At 36.6% G+C, this 17,227-nt stretch overlaps 1 protein-coding gene across 3 annotated transcripts in view; it reads left to right on the top strand.

Moving 5' to 3' along the window:
* kremen1 (kringle containing transmembrane protein 1) overlaps positions 1-17,227 on the top strand; it is a 62,120-nt gene that overhangs the window by 42,707 nt on the left and 2,186 nt on the right. Inside the window, exons 4-9 of one of the 3 annotated variants that reach the window (XM_079608592.1) lie at positions 12,242-12,366; positions 13,199-13,352; positions 13,433-13,542; positions 13,652-13,874; positions 15,343-15,420; positions 16,991-17,075. In XM_079608592.1, the coding sequence (XP_079464718.1) occupies positions 12,242-12,366; positions 13,199-13,352; positions 13,433-13,542; positions 13,652-13,874; positions 15,343-15,420; positions 16,991-17,075 (775 nt within the window). Of the gene's footprint in view, positions 1-12,241; positions 12,367-13,198; positions 13,353-13,432; positions 13,543-13,651; positions 13,875-15,342; positions 15,571-16,990; positions 17,076-17,227 lie in introns of all 3 variants that reach the window. The other 2 variants (XM_079608591.1, XM_079608590.1) reach the window with 2 other exon arrangements.

Here is a 17,227-nt window from a genome sequence, read left to right as displayed (position 1 = left end):
TTTGAATGAATCTCTTGAATGAATGCATTTTTTAACAGTCACTTGTCGCCACTGGTATAACGATGTAATTGATATGATCTTTATTTTAATTGTCAAGTTATTTGCAAAAGATGATTTTGATCACTTTTGTAGACATCAAAAGAACCTTGTCAAAAGAAGATCGATTGGGTGTTTAAATCGAAATCGCGACCTTTAAACCTTTAACCGTGCAGCTATAAATATGATTTGATGAATTCCATGCTTTCAGTCATGATGTAATTAATCTCATGACTGGCTAAGTAGACAGATGAAGATAGCACAAGTACGTCTGCAAGGTGTCTGTTAAAGATCACTTCATCTGTAAAGCATCTGCTGTTTACTTACATCTGATAGACGTCTATAAAATGTCAGTTTTACATACATTCTAAACCATAAACATCTTAAAGACATATTCTAAACGTCTATTTGACATCTGACAGGAAACATCCTATAGACGTATTGCAGATGAGCAAACAATAAATGCCTCTTCCGGATGTAAACACGCACATCAAATAGACGTCTCTGTAATGTACGTGTTCAATATCTTCATTAACAAAACAAAGTACAAAGGCCAAATTGCTGTTCTTGGTCCCCTCTCAGCAGATGTTAATGGACCCTCTTGTGTTTTAGGAGAAGAAAAGCAGGTGCTATTTTTGTATTTTCGTCTGTCTCTGTAAATTCTTAGGGCCGCCCGTACCTCATGACCCAGGGCAGGTCCAGCGAGGGTTGAGAGATGAGATCTACACAGCTCTTTTCAATGTTCATTCCTGTTGTTTCACTCCTCCAGCCTCTGAAAACACTCTAATTATTCTGTTTCTATTGAGAACGCCTCCTTCAATCTTTAATTAAGCATGCAGTCACTCCCTGAAGGGCATGGCGGTGAAAGGCATTGATCTCTGCCTCAATTGTGTCGTAACACGGCCTCCGGCACGACTAATGCAATGTGTTCACCGCCTTGCAGATGCACGGCATGGGAAAGTATGCCGTGAAGTTGCGGAGCAGTCCCCTGTTAAAGGGTCGATGGTATTGTTTGTGTTCCTTGCATGTTGCACTCCAACCGAAGATTTATACTCAAGATGTTTGGAACGACCCCGTTGACTTGTTCTTTTGATTCTCACTTTTTCGCTCTCCCAGTGTAAATCGCAGCTGCTAAATGTATGATAGATACGAGGGTCATGGGTAAAGTGCGGCATAACGCAAACAGAAACTCAGTCAGAAACGCCTGCCTCATAAACAAAGCTACACTGTCAAATTCCCCCGGGCAGAAAATGAAAGCATATTAATAGTCTGTTTTTTTGTGGAATGATCCACAACATCAACAAATTAATTTCTCTCCGAAGCAGATCCAGCTGTTGTAACTGTACCAAAAAAAAAGTTAAACCAAAACACATGTATTCTGGGCTGGATAAGTGTGTCTGTAACAGGACAGGAGGGAGCCTGCCAAAACAGGAACACAACTTTAGTATCTGAATTAATGACAGACATGCAGATCTATAAGTAGAAAAGAGGATGAGGACTCTTGAATGATTTACCAACAAATCACCAAACCCCAGATGCTTGATATAGTCATTTTATAGGTGTTTTACACCAAACTGTGAAGTGCAGCACTAAAACTAGATAATTGCTAGAGGTTAAAACCCCTCCTCTACCCAAACTGCACTGCGTGTCCCTGAATTGCTGTTCATACAGACAGAAACCGGAAATGTGAAATGACAATTTTGAAATAATAATTTAAAATAAATGTTTAATTTACAAAATATTTGTATGTAAATTAATTTTACGTTTTTTTAATTCATTTAATTATTTTATTTGATCTTTTTTAACTCTGGATTCCTTATTTGATATCATTATTATGATTATATATATATATAAAAATAGACATTAAAAAATGCGTTAGATTGAACTGAGAAAGGTCATAGCACTTACATATTGTTGTCCTACTGTTAGTTTGACTGCTTTTATTATTCTCATTTAAGTCGCATTGGATAAAAGCGTCTGCTAAATGAATAAATGTAATATCATTGTATTTAATTTTTTGTGTATTTAATGGCCACTATTATTTTATTTCTGTGAACAAGCATCCTGGTCCCTAAATATCAGTATCAACATTGGCTATTAACTCATTCCGCGCCAGCATTTTTGATATATACAATGTATTAAAAGAAAGAACAGAGCCTCTGCTTTTACACTAAAATAGCTTCATGTTTTTTTATGACCACTTGAATGTCAAGTCAAGAATAATTTGACTCAGCTCACTGAAATGAGCCAGCTCTTTTGACTCACAAACGGCTCTTTAAAAATAAATGTTTTAACTCGCTGAAAGTCCATCGCACGACAGTGCAACGTGAATATTCACATTTTTTATAGTCCATAACAACCCGAAAAATTGCCTGCTTGCCTTGCACATCTAATTAATGGGCAAAGTTTTCTGACAATTTTTCTTAGGCCTAGCCTACCTTCTTTTTTTTTTATGTAGATGTTATTGAGCTTGTAGAAGTTAGCTCTTGCGTTCTTCTGAACATCTTGAGCTGCCATTGCCCGATGTCATTTCTGAGTCATATCCATAATCTGCCTCTCTTTTAAATGCCTATTCGGCCCTCCCTCATACAGTATAATTGGTTATGATTGATTGACAGGAACAGAATGTGAGGCTGATCAGACGAATGTGTGTGCGCCTTTAGGCCCATATAGCCTAATTATTTTTTTAATGTTCTTTGACTTAGTCAATTATTTTAAATAAAATTAAAATAATTCATAATTTCTTTATTACATATTGATTTCATTTCTATAGGCTATATATTTTTAAATAGAGTCGGCTCTTCAGGTATGCGAGCCAGCTCCCGACGTTCACTTACAAGAGCCGGCTCTTAGATCCGGCTCATTCGCGAACGACCCATCACTACAAAAACATAGATGGAGTAGATCGAGTCCATCAACACCCCCAAAGCTTCACAGTCCTATCGCTCGTACTGGGCCAACATTTCATTAGGCAGTTTTGATTTAATTGCTGTTTAATATTGATGATTGCGTTATTATATGCATCTGCTTTCATATGATATCATTTGTTTCTGCATCTTCTTCGCATGTGTTTTGATCAGGAGATTCAGCATGTGTGTAACAGCGCCCCCTACAATATACCAGTGAAAACACAGAAAGCTGGAAAATTCCATCAATGGCGGGGAAGCGTTGTCTCACAAATGACGAAAATTTCCATCAATGGCGGGTAAAGAGTAAAAAAAAAAGTTCAGTCAACCACTAGTTAAACTCTAACAAACCACTAGTTAGACAAAATGGGCTAGAAGTTCTTGTTATTGTGAGCAGTTTCACTGTATGCCCCCATGCACGAGCATGATAAAAAAACTGTGGGCATTCACAGAGATTTTGATTAATGCATTGATACTGTCAGCCCACCAGAAACATTAAAGCATCAAGCAATAGGAACGCCTACTCCCACCAACAATACAGCAACTAAATGACCTCCAGTAATAAAATTGCTGTCAGTGTGAGCGGCCCTTGAGAGCACTAGGTGTTGACAAGACCGTAGATGTGTTAATGAATTTGTGTTGCAACAGCTTGAGGAATAGGCTATGTCTGTGGAATAAACCTGTTGATGTGGTGGGAGGTAGTGTGTGTGGGTTTGTGTATGTGGACTTCATTTGTGGCATTATAAATGTCTTTACTGTTACTTTTGGTCATTTTAATTCATCCTAGCTGAATAAAAGTTGGCCTATTCATTTCTTTCAAAGAAAAAAAAATGTCTGAATGGTATAGAGAGTCAAAACATTTATGATACTATTCATTGTTACTACATGAAAAAGAGCGAGCAGCGCATTATTCAAATTTCTGTGGAAGGCCGAGAGTCATACAGGTTTTGAACAACATGGTGAATAAATGATGACAGAATAAAAAAAATGTGCCTGGAGTATCCCTTTAAACATTCAGAAAGACAGACTGTCTTATTAGCAATAACAAAACGTCTTTTTATTATATCACCCCCTCTCCTCAAGTGTATCTCAGCTCTCAACTAAAAGTGTTCCTGGCAGAGTCTGCAGGGTGTGGCACAGAAACTTATGAATGTATTTTGGAAAAAAAGAAACACCCACAATCCTCTGCAAAAAGAAAGAGAAAAAAAAGCACCGCAGATGTCATCTGAATTTATGTCTGTAATTACCTTATTTTAATAACACACAGAGAGAGAGAATGAAAGAGGAAAAGAGAGAGGCCCTCTCAGACACGCTTATCCGCCATTTCTGCCAAATGCATTTGCCAAGATCTGCAGCGTTTGATGTTGTTGTGTTTGTTATCTGGGTGTTTCTTTCCTTCTTCCTTTTGTCAGTTTTTCTCTTTCTCTCTCTCTTTCTCTCTCCTTTTGAATGCTATTATGTCTGCCTCTCTGCTTCAGCGGACTTGTGACACGTCTTTCACTCTTGCGTCACCCCCATCAAGCCCTGCAATAATGAAAATCTGAATTGTGAAAAGCACGGATGACTCACCACAGCTGAGATATGATGTGCAATAAAAAGCCAGAGACCATCGTTTCTGCTCTGAACAATTACGGCGGTTCTAGTGAGCTTAAGAGAATATCAGTGGTATTTACTGTGACTGTAGAGTTTTTGAAGATGAGAGTGGAACTGTCACTCTTCAGAAGAGGGTTATTGAGGATAATTCATGAGTGCTGGTTGCCTTGTGATTAAGGATCGGGGTTGAAATTGGAAAATTTATCGTACATGTACAAATAATAATAATTTTTTTGTTACATTTATATAGCGCTTTTTCTGAGACCTCAAAGCGCTTTACATAGAAAGGGGGAACCTCCTCAACCACCACCAATGTGCAGCATCCACCTGGATGATGCGACGGCAGCCATATTGCGCCAGAATGCCCACCACACACCATCTTACTGATGGAAAGGGAAACAGAGTGATGAAACCAATCAGTATATGGGGATGATTAGGAGGCCATGATGGACAGAGGCCACTGGGCATATTTTGGCCAGGATGCCGAGGTTACACCCCTACTCTTTTGAAAGACATCCTGGGATTTTTAGTGACCACAGCGAGTCAGAACCTCGGTTTAACGTCTCATCCGAAGGACGGACCAAGTAGCCTACATGCTACATGTGGTTACAAAGGAGGCTGGCTACTTCAACATTTCTGAGATATTGGGCCATTTAATGCAACATAGGTGTTGTTTTAGTACACTCAAAAAGCAACAATATGCAAAAACATTTAGCCGCTAGGAGTCGCTAACCCCTTACAATAACAAACCTCTTAACAATAACAAGGCGTAGGTTTATGACGCAGTGATAAGCTGAATGATGGGACTCGCTGTCAAGCTAATGGATCTAATAATGTTTATGGATTAGACATGTGCCGATTTTCGGTAATTCGATAAATCACGATAATGAATATACACGATATTGTTATCGTGGGCACTTCAAAATACCGTAAAAAATAATAGATCCAAATTTGTATTTTTAGAACGTGCATTATAGCTTATTTTCCATCAACCGCTTGAACAAACACTGCGTATATGCTGCGCAGAACACGTGAGCGCACCCGGATGTAAACAGTGTACACGTCACATGTAGAATCACACCAAAGAGTATACTCTTTGATCACACTGGGCACTGCACGCAGTGCGCGCCACGGGCACTGGCGCCGCATTCAAATTCTCACATGAAGAAGAAGAATGGCGGAAGGAGGAACGCTGCCGACAATTTATCCCCCTTCAAAAAGGGTAAAGTCAGATGTTTGGAAATATTTTGGGTTCCAAAAAAATGCAGAGGGATTGCTGATCGAAGACAGTTTCCCTTTGTGTAATGGTGCGTTCACACCGGACGCGAATAGCGCGTCAGGCGCGAGTGATTTCAATGTTAAGTCAATGCAAAGAAGACGCGTTACGCGCGTGTAACGCGTCTTTGCATTGACTTAACATTGAAATCACTCGCGCCTGACGCGCTATTCGCGTCCGGTGTGTACTAGGGACCGTAAGACGTGGACGGAAAGTGGCTGCAAAACAAGGGAACACGTCTAACATGTTCGCTCATATTCGTGACAACCATCCACTGCAATTCAGGGAGATAAAGGATACAATTGTTCAGTTTACTTTTATATTTTATATTGTTTTATTTATATTTATTTGTATTTAAATGTTTGAGTTACTTTTAGTTCATTAAAAAGTTATTAAAGTTACTAAAAGGACAAAACTGAAGTTTGTTTCTTTTTTTAACCTGTTTCTCTGGTAAAATTACAATATCGTGATAATACCGTATACCGTGATAAATGCTCTCTCAATTAATCGCAGCATGAAAAAGTGATACCGGCACATGCCTATTATGGATGAGTGAAAATATTAATGTTTTTTAACATTACTACAGTGGTATGAAGCAGGGTGCGATTGCTAATAATAGACAGATATCAGGACCACACACGAGTCCCGCGGATATATAAAGGAATAAGGGGATTTCATTCTACCGAACTACCCGCAAGTGCTGTAGGGTCAGTTTATTTGACGAATTAAACTTGCGACATTTTTTTCAGGGATGGACAATTATTTATAATTGGGATTTCTCTGAAATAAAAAATCTTTGGAGACTTATGGGATATTGTAAGTACATAACTGTAGGAAATATATCAGACTGTGCAAGTCATTTTTGGATATTTTATTACAAAATTCTTACATACTCTATCTTTAAGCCTTTTTTTAACAATTACGCATTTCAATTAATATTTTCAATTAAAATTTAACTGAATAATCTGTACGTATTTTAATTTAATAATTGATACAAAAATGAGTATATTATTTAGATGCTATTATGTTAAATAATATTTATGAATATTTTTAATATTTTATGAATATTATATTTAGAATTTTATTTTATATATTTTTTACTTTTATTTATTTAAATTGTTGTTTAAATTGTTGTTCTTTTGCCATGTTATAATTTTTTGACAGATCTATTTAGCTTTTTATTTATTTTTATTTCATTTTTAGTCATTTTAGTACTTTTTAAATAAATAAAAAATGGTAAATTACGTTAAATAGTTGTTAAATAGTTTCAATTATCAAAAACCACACTTTATCAAAATTAAATCAAAATTTACCCCATTTGCTTTTTGTGTAACATTCCAGCGTGGTGGCGACGGTATGCTTATTAGTTAATCATTATTAATTAATAATTCAGCAAGTTATGTTAATTCATAAATGATACACATTGTCTTCTTCAGCTGTTGCGTCATATCTTGGACCTTGATCTGCATCTAGCTAGTCTCACGTAGCCAGACCTTCAGACTAATGGCAGAAGGTCTGGACTCCATCGCAGCTTTTATTGGCCAAGGACCACCCACAGGCCGTCTGACTGACATGTAAAGTAACCAATCACAGTTTGCTTTGTTCCACGTCATGTTTATGGTGTGAAAATGTAACATTGATGTCCCTACAATAACAGACATGTGCGTAAAGAGTCTTATTAGGAGCTCTCATATAAAGAGCGCTCATTGTCACAGTTGTAAACATGATGGCTTCCTTTTTCAATGAGGGTTTTTGGCGTCGCAGTATCTTTTTTTCCAGGCGGATCATTAAAGAACAAGTCACACACGTCTCCCAGAAATCCTGTAGAATTCAACCAATCAGAAGACGATTTCGAAACTTCTGAAGTGTTTCCAATTTTGTGTACGTGACGTCTGAGGCTGAGACAAGCATCTAGCTAACTTTTGAGTCTTGTGAATGTTCTCTGAACGTTCCGGAACAAGTAGTAACATTTAAAAAACGTCCAACTATAAAACATTCCATGAGTGATGTATAAATAACATTTTTGTGCTGACGTTTTGAGGACATTATTAAAGACCAGATAACTTTGAACTAACATTCTACAGTATTAATGTTACTGGAAGAAGGTTTGTTTGTAACTTTGAGAGAACCTTGTCGGAACTTTAACCAAAGTTCTTCATTAGCAATCGCGCAACTGTCCTGTCCTGCTTGTCACACGTTCCATGTTCCTTGGGTCTATGCTGAATCTGCACTCGCAAAAAACATAAAGGCCGTACTTGAGTTTCTCCAACAATCTAAAAATCTTTTTCAGAATTTACATAGGAAAAATACTTTTTATTGCATCTTTAAATAATGAATCACACTAAATTAGCTTTACAGTTCTACTTGCAATATGAAAAGGTCACTGCCATTTTTAGAATGAGATCGTAATCTGTCGTGTTTTTTTAAACTGTTTCGGTCTATGCCTGTAAGCTGTACATCAGGGTGAAGCGACTTTTCTTCTTTCTTTTGTCATTAGCAGATAGTTTTCCTCTAAAGTGATTTACTGTGTACTTACTCAGGTCTCTTGCTCGAGGGCACACTTGTAAATGTCATCAGAGTTCATTGGCTGCCCCTAACGCCAATCAAACCAGCAACCTTAAAAAAAAAATCACTGAATAGATATTTCATCATTAGCCTACGTAGTATCAAATATCACTGTGTGTTTTTGTATGGCATTTAATAATTGTATGTATTTCAGTGGTGGAACCAGCCACATTCCCAACTGTGTTTAATTTAAGACTCCAGTTCTTTCCATGTTGAGATGCAGATGCAGGCTTGTAAAAAATAGACGTGTGTGTGTGTGTGCATGCGTTGCATCTTTCCATTGTGAAAGTGTGTGTTTCCTGAAAGCCGTATCTGGATGCGAGCCAGTCTAAACGAGGCACATTAGCAAACGTAATGCCATTGCGTTCGCCAGCCAAGCGCCTTATAAAATCTTCAAATTCCACTCTACACTTTGAAGTCGATTGGATTACTTTTAAAGCATGGATATTTGCAGTTGTTACCCATGTTCAGCACATCTTAACTGCATGAGGTACGTGCAACTCTCTTTTGAAGTTTTCTGAGGTAAGTTAACTAAAAAAACATGGCTTTGCCTAAAACAGCAGCTGTGTTGGTGAAAGAGATGAGTCCTTTTCTGCGCAGGGGGAAGCAAACCCGGTGCGTGATGAGAGGTAAAGGACAGATAAATTGATGGTAAAGTACAATCACTCTGTCAGAAGCAGAAGACATGCGGTCTTTAATCTTGCATGAGCCCTGGAGAGCAGAATGTCCTGCTTTCAAGTTCAGAGCTATTGCCATTGAAGTGGCAAAGGAACGGCCAAGAGAAATACTCTCCTTTCCCCCTATTCTCCAGGCATCCGAGAGTGAAAAATGAGTTTCTTTTCTCTGTAAAAGCATATCAGTGTAATTAAGGCTTTTGTCCTCTATCTAACGATCATAATTACATGCAGTCTTCCATTTAATTTCCACCCAGAAATTCCTCGCTGGCAGCGATGGATCATCTTCAGATCCAGTACACTAGAACGGGCCCGTGTTTGACTCAACACCGCTCATGTGGATATTGTTCCAGATTTATGAGGGGGGAGGAACACGCTGCACTGCAGTTTGTGGTGGTTTTTTTACACTCTGATTAATAAGAGGAACAGACTGTGGATTATATTGTACATGTCTGTGTTTAGACAAGCAGGAAAGTTGTAGGGTTTGCACAGTCCTTGTCTGTTCAACTCTACTTAGTCTTTAGCTAACATTTATGTTATGGTAATTTTGAATAATATTATATTTGCATACAAAGGAAAACTGATTTTTTTTTCTCTTATGAAATAAGAGCCTAATTAGTCTTCATTGAAAGTGCAAATTTTGTTTGATGCGACACAATCCGTCAAACAGAACATATTAGATGTTTAATAGTTTTTTATACTGATGAGATTTCACTCCTTCCACAATCCACCCAGACAGTTTAAGGAAACTAAGAAACGGTCAGGGCATATGTCATAATGGCATTAATCAGTACATTAATATACAACTGAGGTGCCATTTACATGACACTGATTTCAACTAAAAGCAGAAAACTTTTTATGCATTTTGGCTGTTCATTTACACGACAACAACATTTTGGGGGCCTAAAAACACAAACTTTTGAAAACGATAGCGCTATCATCTCCGTGTAAACTACAAAAACTGTGTGAAAACGGTGACGTAATGCGCATGCGTATTTCATTTTCAGTCTATAGGACTGTAGTGTTTCTTTTTAGAAAGTGACATCGCCAGATGGTGTGAAATTGTCCTGTTTTTGGATCAAGAAATTGTAACAAACTATTTTTTTTTTATAAAAGTTTATAATACGTCCTACTATTTATTAGTTGACATTGCCTTTAATAATGATTTTGTTTGTTTATTTTCAGCAAACCCACTCGAGATCTGTTTATATGGAGATGAATTTTACTGTCACGATCTGTTGTAGTAGTTAATCTGTGTGTGCGTGTGTGTGTGTGTGTGTGTGTGTGCGTGCGTTTTTGAATGACTGCATAAACTTTGTTATCAAACTTTTCCTGCTGTAATTTCACTGTTCATCAAACAGCATGAAATATTTCAGTAAAACACTTTCACACAGAGAAACAGAATGTGTGTGTGTGTGTGTGTGTGTGTGTGTGTGTGTGTGTGTGTGTGTGTGTGTGTGTGTGTGTGTGTGTGTGTGTGTGTGTGTGTGTGTGTGTGTGTGTGTGTGTGTGTGTGGCCTGACTGAGTAAGCCCCAACGTGTATCCCTTTGAAAACAAAACTTTTCATTGTATCCAGCGAGCGGAACAAGGCCTGTGCGAGTGCTGACTTGTGCTGAGATGTGTTCTTGAAGAGTTCTGGAGTGTCTGAGAGGGGTTTTTTTATCCTTATCACCAGTCTGCAATCAAACCTTTCACTATTTAACCTACACTGTCATCTAAATGGTTCTTTAAAACTCTTCAGATAGAACAGATACACTTACGTTCACACAAACAAACCCCAATCATCCATTCATTTCTTGCATAAAAGGCATGTAACTTTATGTGTGTGCTGAATTCCTCTGTATGGTTGCTGGGTGCTCTGAATGGTTTTAGCACATTGCTGTTAAGTTGCTAGGTTTTTCTGGCTGGTTGATGACTATAATACTAACAGCCTATCATGCAGCAGAAATAAACGCGTCATCAGCCAGTCAGTGCATTCGCTATTTGTTTTTTCCGCGTGTCTCTGTTTTGAGACAAACCGTCAAAATAAAAGTTCGGTTTAACTTTAATAAATTATGACATAAATATATATTGTATAGCCTACTAAAATGTACTCCTAAAAGTATTAATAATAACATTATTATTTCTAAGGAATATCATACAGCCAATATATTTTTTCTTCCATATTTTTTTGTTGTAAATTAATTGTTATATTTTCATTTGATTACATTTTAAAAGCTTGATTAAATTGTTAAAGTTTAAATAAGACTCCCCATTCACTGATCAATTTTGAGTGTCCAGATGATATAATCCAACATATCTTGTGGAGCGCTCTCTGAGTATGCATTCATTAGTCATTTTAACAGTTGGAAACCGAACGTAAAAGTGGACTTCAAAGATTTCTTATCCTGTTGCGCCCTCTATAGGCCATGATCAGTGTAGTCGACATCAAGCTTAAAGCACCATGGCAGGGCATTAAAGTCGACAAGTCTGTGCAACCCTAAAACAAACAAATTTACATTCATTCTCAAGGTCTGACAAATATGTGGAAAGCATTTCCTTTCCCATTAATGTTAGATGAATATCATGATAAATATACAATAATTCATGAAATGGAAAAAAACAATGTGATAATATTTTGCCTTAGTTGCTATATCTCCTTGCACTCCCAGTCTTTCCATGCCAAAAAAAAAAAAAAACTACCAAAAATGGCCTACAATGAACTTGCTGGTTTAAGATGGTCTTCAGCGGGTTGGCGAGCTGATTTCATGCAGATAATAGCACACACACTTAATGGCACCGACATGCACTTTCAGACATTTTCTCTCTGTCTCTCTTTTTCTTTCTGACCTCTGTGTTCTCTCACCCTGAGATCTCATTCAGTTTATAATTAACAAACCCCCCAGAATCCATCTGTGCATTCCCTTAGGAATGAGGTTTAGTCGCATACGGCACTCTTCGTTCTCACACTTTTTGGGCCATGCGGGCTGCTTTAATCATAGTTCATAAAACACTTCAGTCTTTAAGACACGTTTCCAGACGATTTACCGGCAGAGGGAAGTTAATGATTTGCAAGTGTGTCTGTTATTGCATTTAATAGCGGCTGATGTTTCTACATTTCTACATGGGCATAAGGCCCTAATATGGCCATGTCATGTTTTCCAGTGATTTTTTAAAATATGTTTGCATTTTTTGTATCTTTCTCTTTCAGTGCCTGGTAATCTGGGCTGTTTTAAGGACAGCGGCGACCCAACACCTCTATCCGGAGGCTACCAGACCTCCAACAAACTCACCATTCAGAACTGCATCAGCTTCTGCCGTAACCAAAGATACAAGGTACCAATTTCACCATTGGACATGCATAAAATAAAAAGTGATAGAACAGACCGATGCCACATTTCAAAGCGTTTTGTTTGACGTCTTCCACCTCGCCATATAATTCATTATTATCACTATGTTTTGGCACATTAATATATCATGTGTGGTCACGTGTACGGTGTACATATAATGTTTATTTTTATTTTTATAGAACACTTTACCTCTTTTTAGAGGAATCTTACAAACAAGTATAGGTCATATTTCATCCCAAAATCAGAACCAGAAATGTTGTTTAGCATAAAGTCTTAATGTATGCTAGCTAAATGTATAAAAAACAATATATGAAGACTTCAGATGCAAAAGCCTCTAAGTGCCATCTGAATTTTTCTTCTAGAATGATCATTTTTATCATACATACATATATATATGTAATTCCCGTTGTTCTTAATGGTGATTCTAATTAGATTTTCATTAATATTATACATCTTTACTACATTAAAAATAAAAATGATGTTGTACAAATGTACAGTATAGTAGTACATCCAAGATTCCTACCCAATTATATAAATACTATACCCAATTATATAAATATATTTTAAAATATACTTAAAATTACTTACATAGACCTTTTCTATACAATTGTGATTTTAGTAAATTTTTCCAGAGTTAATAACTCAGCAAAGAGAAAAATAATAATCAATATTTGTCCAAGATGTAATCATGTGCATCTGCTTGTGTGGGATGAAATCAATCATATATATTGTATTTTGCTTGCTTTTTCTGATTGCCTGCACCCTTGGATTGTCCAGGCATTAGAGAATTATGATCATTTGTGAAAACTTTTTTTCAGCTCGCCGGTATGGAATCAGGCTATGCTTGTTTCTGTGGCAACGACCTTGATTATCATCGTCACGGTGATGCTCCGAGCACAGAGTGTAACCATGTGTGTTTTGGAGACCACACCCAGCCATGTGGAGGCGACGGACGTGTCATAGTGTTCGACAGTAAGTTTTCTCATTACCTGTGCAAAGGAAATTACTAGCAAGTTAAGGAAAAAACTGAAGCTCTCACTTTTCTCCTATAGCAAAAGTAGGCGCTTGTGGAGGAAACTACACATCACCCTCTGCAGTAATCTACTCTCCTGACTTCCCAGACAAATACAGACCTGGCAGGGTCTGCTACTGGACCATTCAGGTATAATCTTTTAATATCCTAATGGAGAGAGAGCCTGCTAGAGCCAAAACACATAATAAGTATCTGGCATACTGACAGCTGTCTTATCTGTGTCATGTTGCTCTTCCAGGTTCCAGGTGCGTCTGTCCTTCTGTTCAACTTTACTTTCTTCAATATCGTGGACCAGACTGATATGGTGGAACTGTTGGATGGCAACTCCAATCGGGTGGTGGCACGATTCGATGGCCGCAATCCACCGCGGGACATCGTGAACATCACTGCAGACTTCGTCATTTTGTATTTTTTCTCAGATAGGACAAATGAGGCACATGGATTTTCTGTTCTTTATCACGGTGAGGATTTCTTTTGATTTATATTTGGAAACATTTGACTGTCCACTTTTATATATGGTCATATCACTGCAAATGTTACAAAAAAAAAGTGTGTGAAATTGAATTCTACATACATATATTCTAAAAGTTTGGAGTCAGGACAGGAGTCATTAGTTAACATGAACTAAGAATGAATAATACTTCTACAGAATTTATTATTTTTAGTTAGTTAATTTCAAAATGTACTTATACAGTATTAAAATCAAATGTTGTATTTGTTAACATTAGTTAATGCACTGTGAACTTACATGAACAAACAATGAACGACTGTTCTTTTATTAACTAATACATTCTGTAATAAATGTGTTGCTCATTGTTAGTTAATACATTGACTAATGTTAACAAGTGATCCTTACTGTAAAGTGTTACCTTTTTATCAATACGTCTATTCGGCAAATGCATTAAATTGATCAAAAATAACAGTAAAGACATTTATAATAAATGCTGTTCTTTTCAACTTTCTATTCATCAAAATATCCTGAAAACACGTATCACAGTTTTCACAAAACTAGCACTAAATAGTGATAATAGTAAGTAATGTTTCTTGAGCTATACATCAGCATATTAGAATGATTTCTGAAGGATCATGTGACACTGAAGACTGGAAAAATTATGCTGCTATATTGTAGTATAAATAAAAATACACACACACACGCACGCACGCACGCACGCACGCACGCACGCACGCACACAAAATGTTACCTTTACAACTGTTTACAACTGAACTGTTCTCAATATTACTGTTATTACTGTATTTTTGATAAAATAAATGCAGCCTTAGTGAACATTAGAGACTTAAAAAAACAATTCAAAAATTCTGTTGGATTTGACGACTAAGCCTAAATGTACTCAAAGCTAAGAGACACAAACTAAAAATAACAAATAACAAAATGATGCATCAAATGATGTTACTAAACGCACTCTGCTGTTTTTATGACTTTCAAATAGTAATATAAAAAGAAAGAAATAGAAGCCAAATTTGTGTAAGCAGCACTCTCTGAATGCTTGTCATACTAATACAATTTTCAGACACACTGTCACTTTCTGTTGTGTTGTATTGAGAGGCAGAGTTCAATAACCACAATCTGAGGAAGAATAAAAGGGAGTCGGAAGTATGAAATGGAAAAATGTTTTTCTGAAAGAAAAGGTCAGCGAAGCAAATTGGCTTTCACTATTCACAGAGCCCCTTTCCCCTGCAGGCAGAGTTTGATTCAAACACCACATACTGCGTTTATATCTGCGTCTACAACGCTGAACGAGAGACGTGATGTTTTTTTGAAAGAGCTTTTGAAATCTCTCTCCGTAATGTCCGGGGGGACGTCAATAGAAACGTTATGAATTTTAATCAGATGATCAGCATATCTTAACAAGGAATTTTGGGTTCTGTTTGTGTTTTGTTGGCTGATTACCACATATGAACTCCCCACAGCTTTCAGCAATCATGGAGTCAGACCTGAGGAAGAGGATGACGATGGTGATGAAGAGGACACCAGTACAGTGCGGCCTGGTACGGGAAGCACTACAGCAAAATCAAATACCAGTCAGAATGGAAAATCCTCGCTCCTGTTCTCACATCAATCACATGTAATCACATCAAGTCCTGCAAACATGCCAGGTCAGTGGCCTGGACCGAGCCGGACCACAGGCCACAACACCAGTATGTGTCCAGTTCTCTTCATTTTGCTTCAGTTCTGCTACTTTCCTCACTTTTTTAATACTAAATATAAAAAATATAGCCCGGTAGCCTGGAGAGATTACGTAACAATATAGCTGCATACACAAAACAAGGGAATTAATCATCTTACCCTTACTACAGTTTACCATGGTAACTATACTTTCTGCCCAAATGCCTACAAATTATATCCCTGTTCTTTTCAGATTCAATATATATCTCGATATTTATGTATTTGCTCTGTAATTTGGTTGCAAGTATATTGGAAATATATATATTAAACTAATCTAGTTTAAAAAAATTAAGACAAGGGAAAGAAACAATATATTTACAATTTTTGATTTATATACTCAAATATTACCATACATAGTAATACATAGCACTAATAATAATTAGAAATGTTTCTTGAGCACCAAATCAGTATATTCAAATGATTTCTGAAGGATCATGTGACACTGAAGACTGGAGTAATGATGCTGAAAATTCTGAAAATTCAGCTTTGACATATTATATATTTATATTCTATAATATATTCAAATAGAAAACAGTAATTTTAAATAGTAATAATATTTCACAATGTTGCTGTTTTACTGTATTTTGAATCAAATAAATTGTGAACATAAGGGACTTTAAAAAAATATTACTGATATTTAAACAGTAATTTATTGGATTAAATATTGTTTAAAGTGTATATGCCACAGAGCAACTTCTGAAAACATTTGTGCTACTAAAGTTTAAATCAGAAATGCTTTTAAACATATTAAAGATAACCTACTGGCCATGTATAAAGTGCATTAAAATCATCACAATATTAACAATGTTGCTTCACAAAAATTTCCAAGAAAGCCATCAATAAATAGAAAAACCACACGATAAATGTGTTTTGCACATGGGAAATGTGTGCTTTTGGAACATTTTTGTGTGAATCCCATGTAAATTCCCCTGTGAAACACATGATGAGATCACATGTGAAACATATGTTTAACACATGAAATGAATGTCTTTTTTTCCATAAGGGGTATATTGAATATTAATAACTACATTTAGTGTTACTATAATATACTGTATTATATACGGTAACATTAGCCACGACTGTTAAAACATACATTTAACAAAAAGACTGTGAAAGCTTCCTTGGGAGATCCAACATTAATACATTATGATTTTACAGTCGTAACTTTAATGTATGTTGGAGCAGGCGAAATGGTTTATCATGTTCATTTTTTTTATTGTTTGCTTTCGAATTGTATCTGTTAGCTCTGTGCTTTACATTTCTAAAGCTAGCCACTCTTTATACTAGTACTTGAGTTTTTGCCAGTGATAGCCTTCCCTTTTAGTACAACTGTAATTATGAGGCTGCATTAGTTTTACTGTCTGTCACGAATAAACATGTCATGTTTTACAGTGTGGACCATCTACGCATTAGCTGCTCTGCTAACGCTAACAGTCATAGCCATGGTAGCTAAGCTGCTCCTGCATCTTACTGTAAAGTAAGTACATTATGCTACAAACTAAATATATTTTCTAAAGTTTTTCGATTTGAGATGCCACTATTAAGCATGAGATGAAGAATTGTGATGAAATTGACTAGCTTATATAAGGTTTTATTGCAGGTACAAGGAGGTGTATCACTAGCCTGGTT

The sequence above is a fragment of the Phoxinus phoxinus genome, assembly GCF_949152265.1.
Source record: "Phoxinus phoxinus genome assembly, chromosome: 3".
NCBI lineage: Eukaryota > Metazoa > Chordata > Actinopteri > Cypriniformes > Leuciscidae > Phoxinus > Phoxinus phoxinus.
Note: the sequence above shows the minus strand (reverse complement) of the source record. Positions and strands in the feature narration are given on the sequence as shown.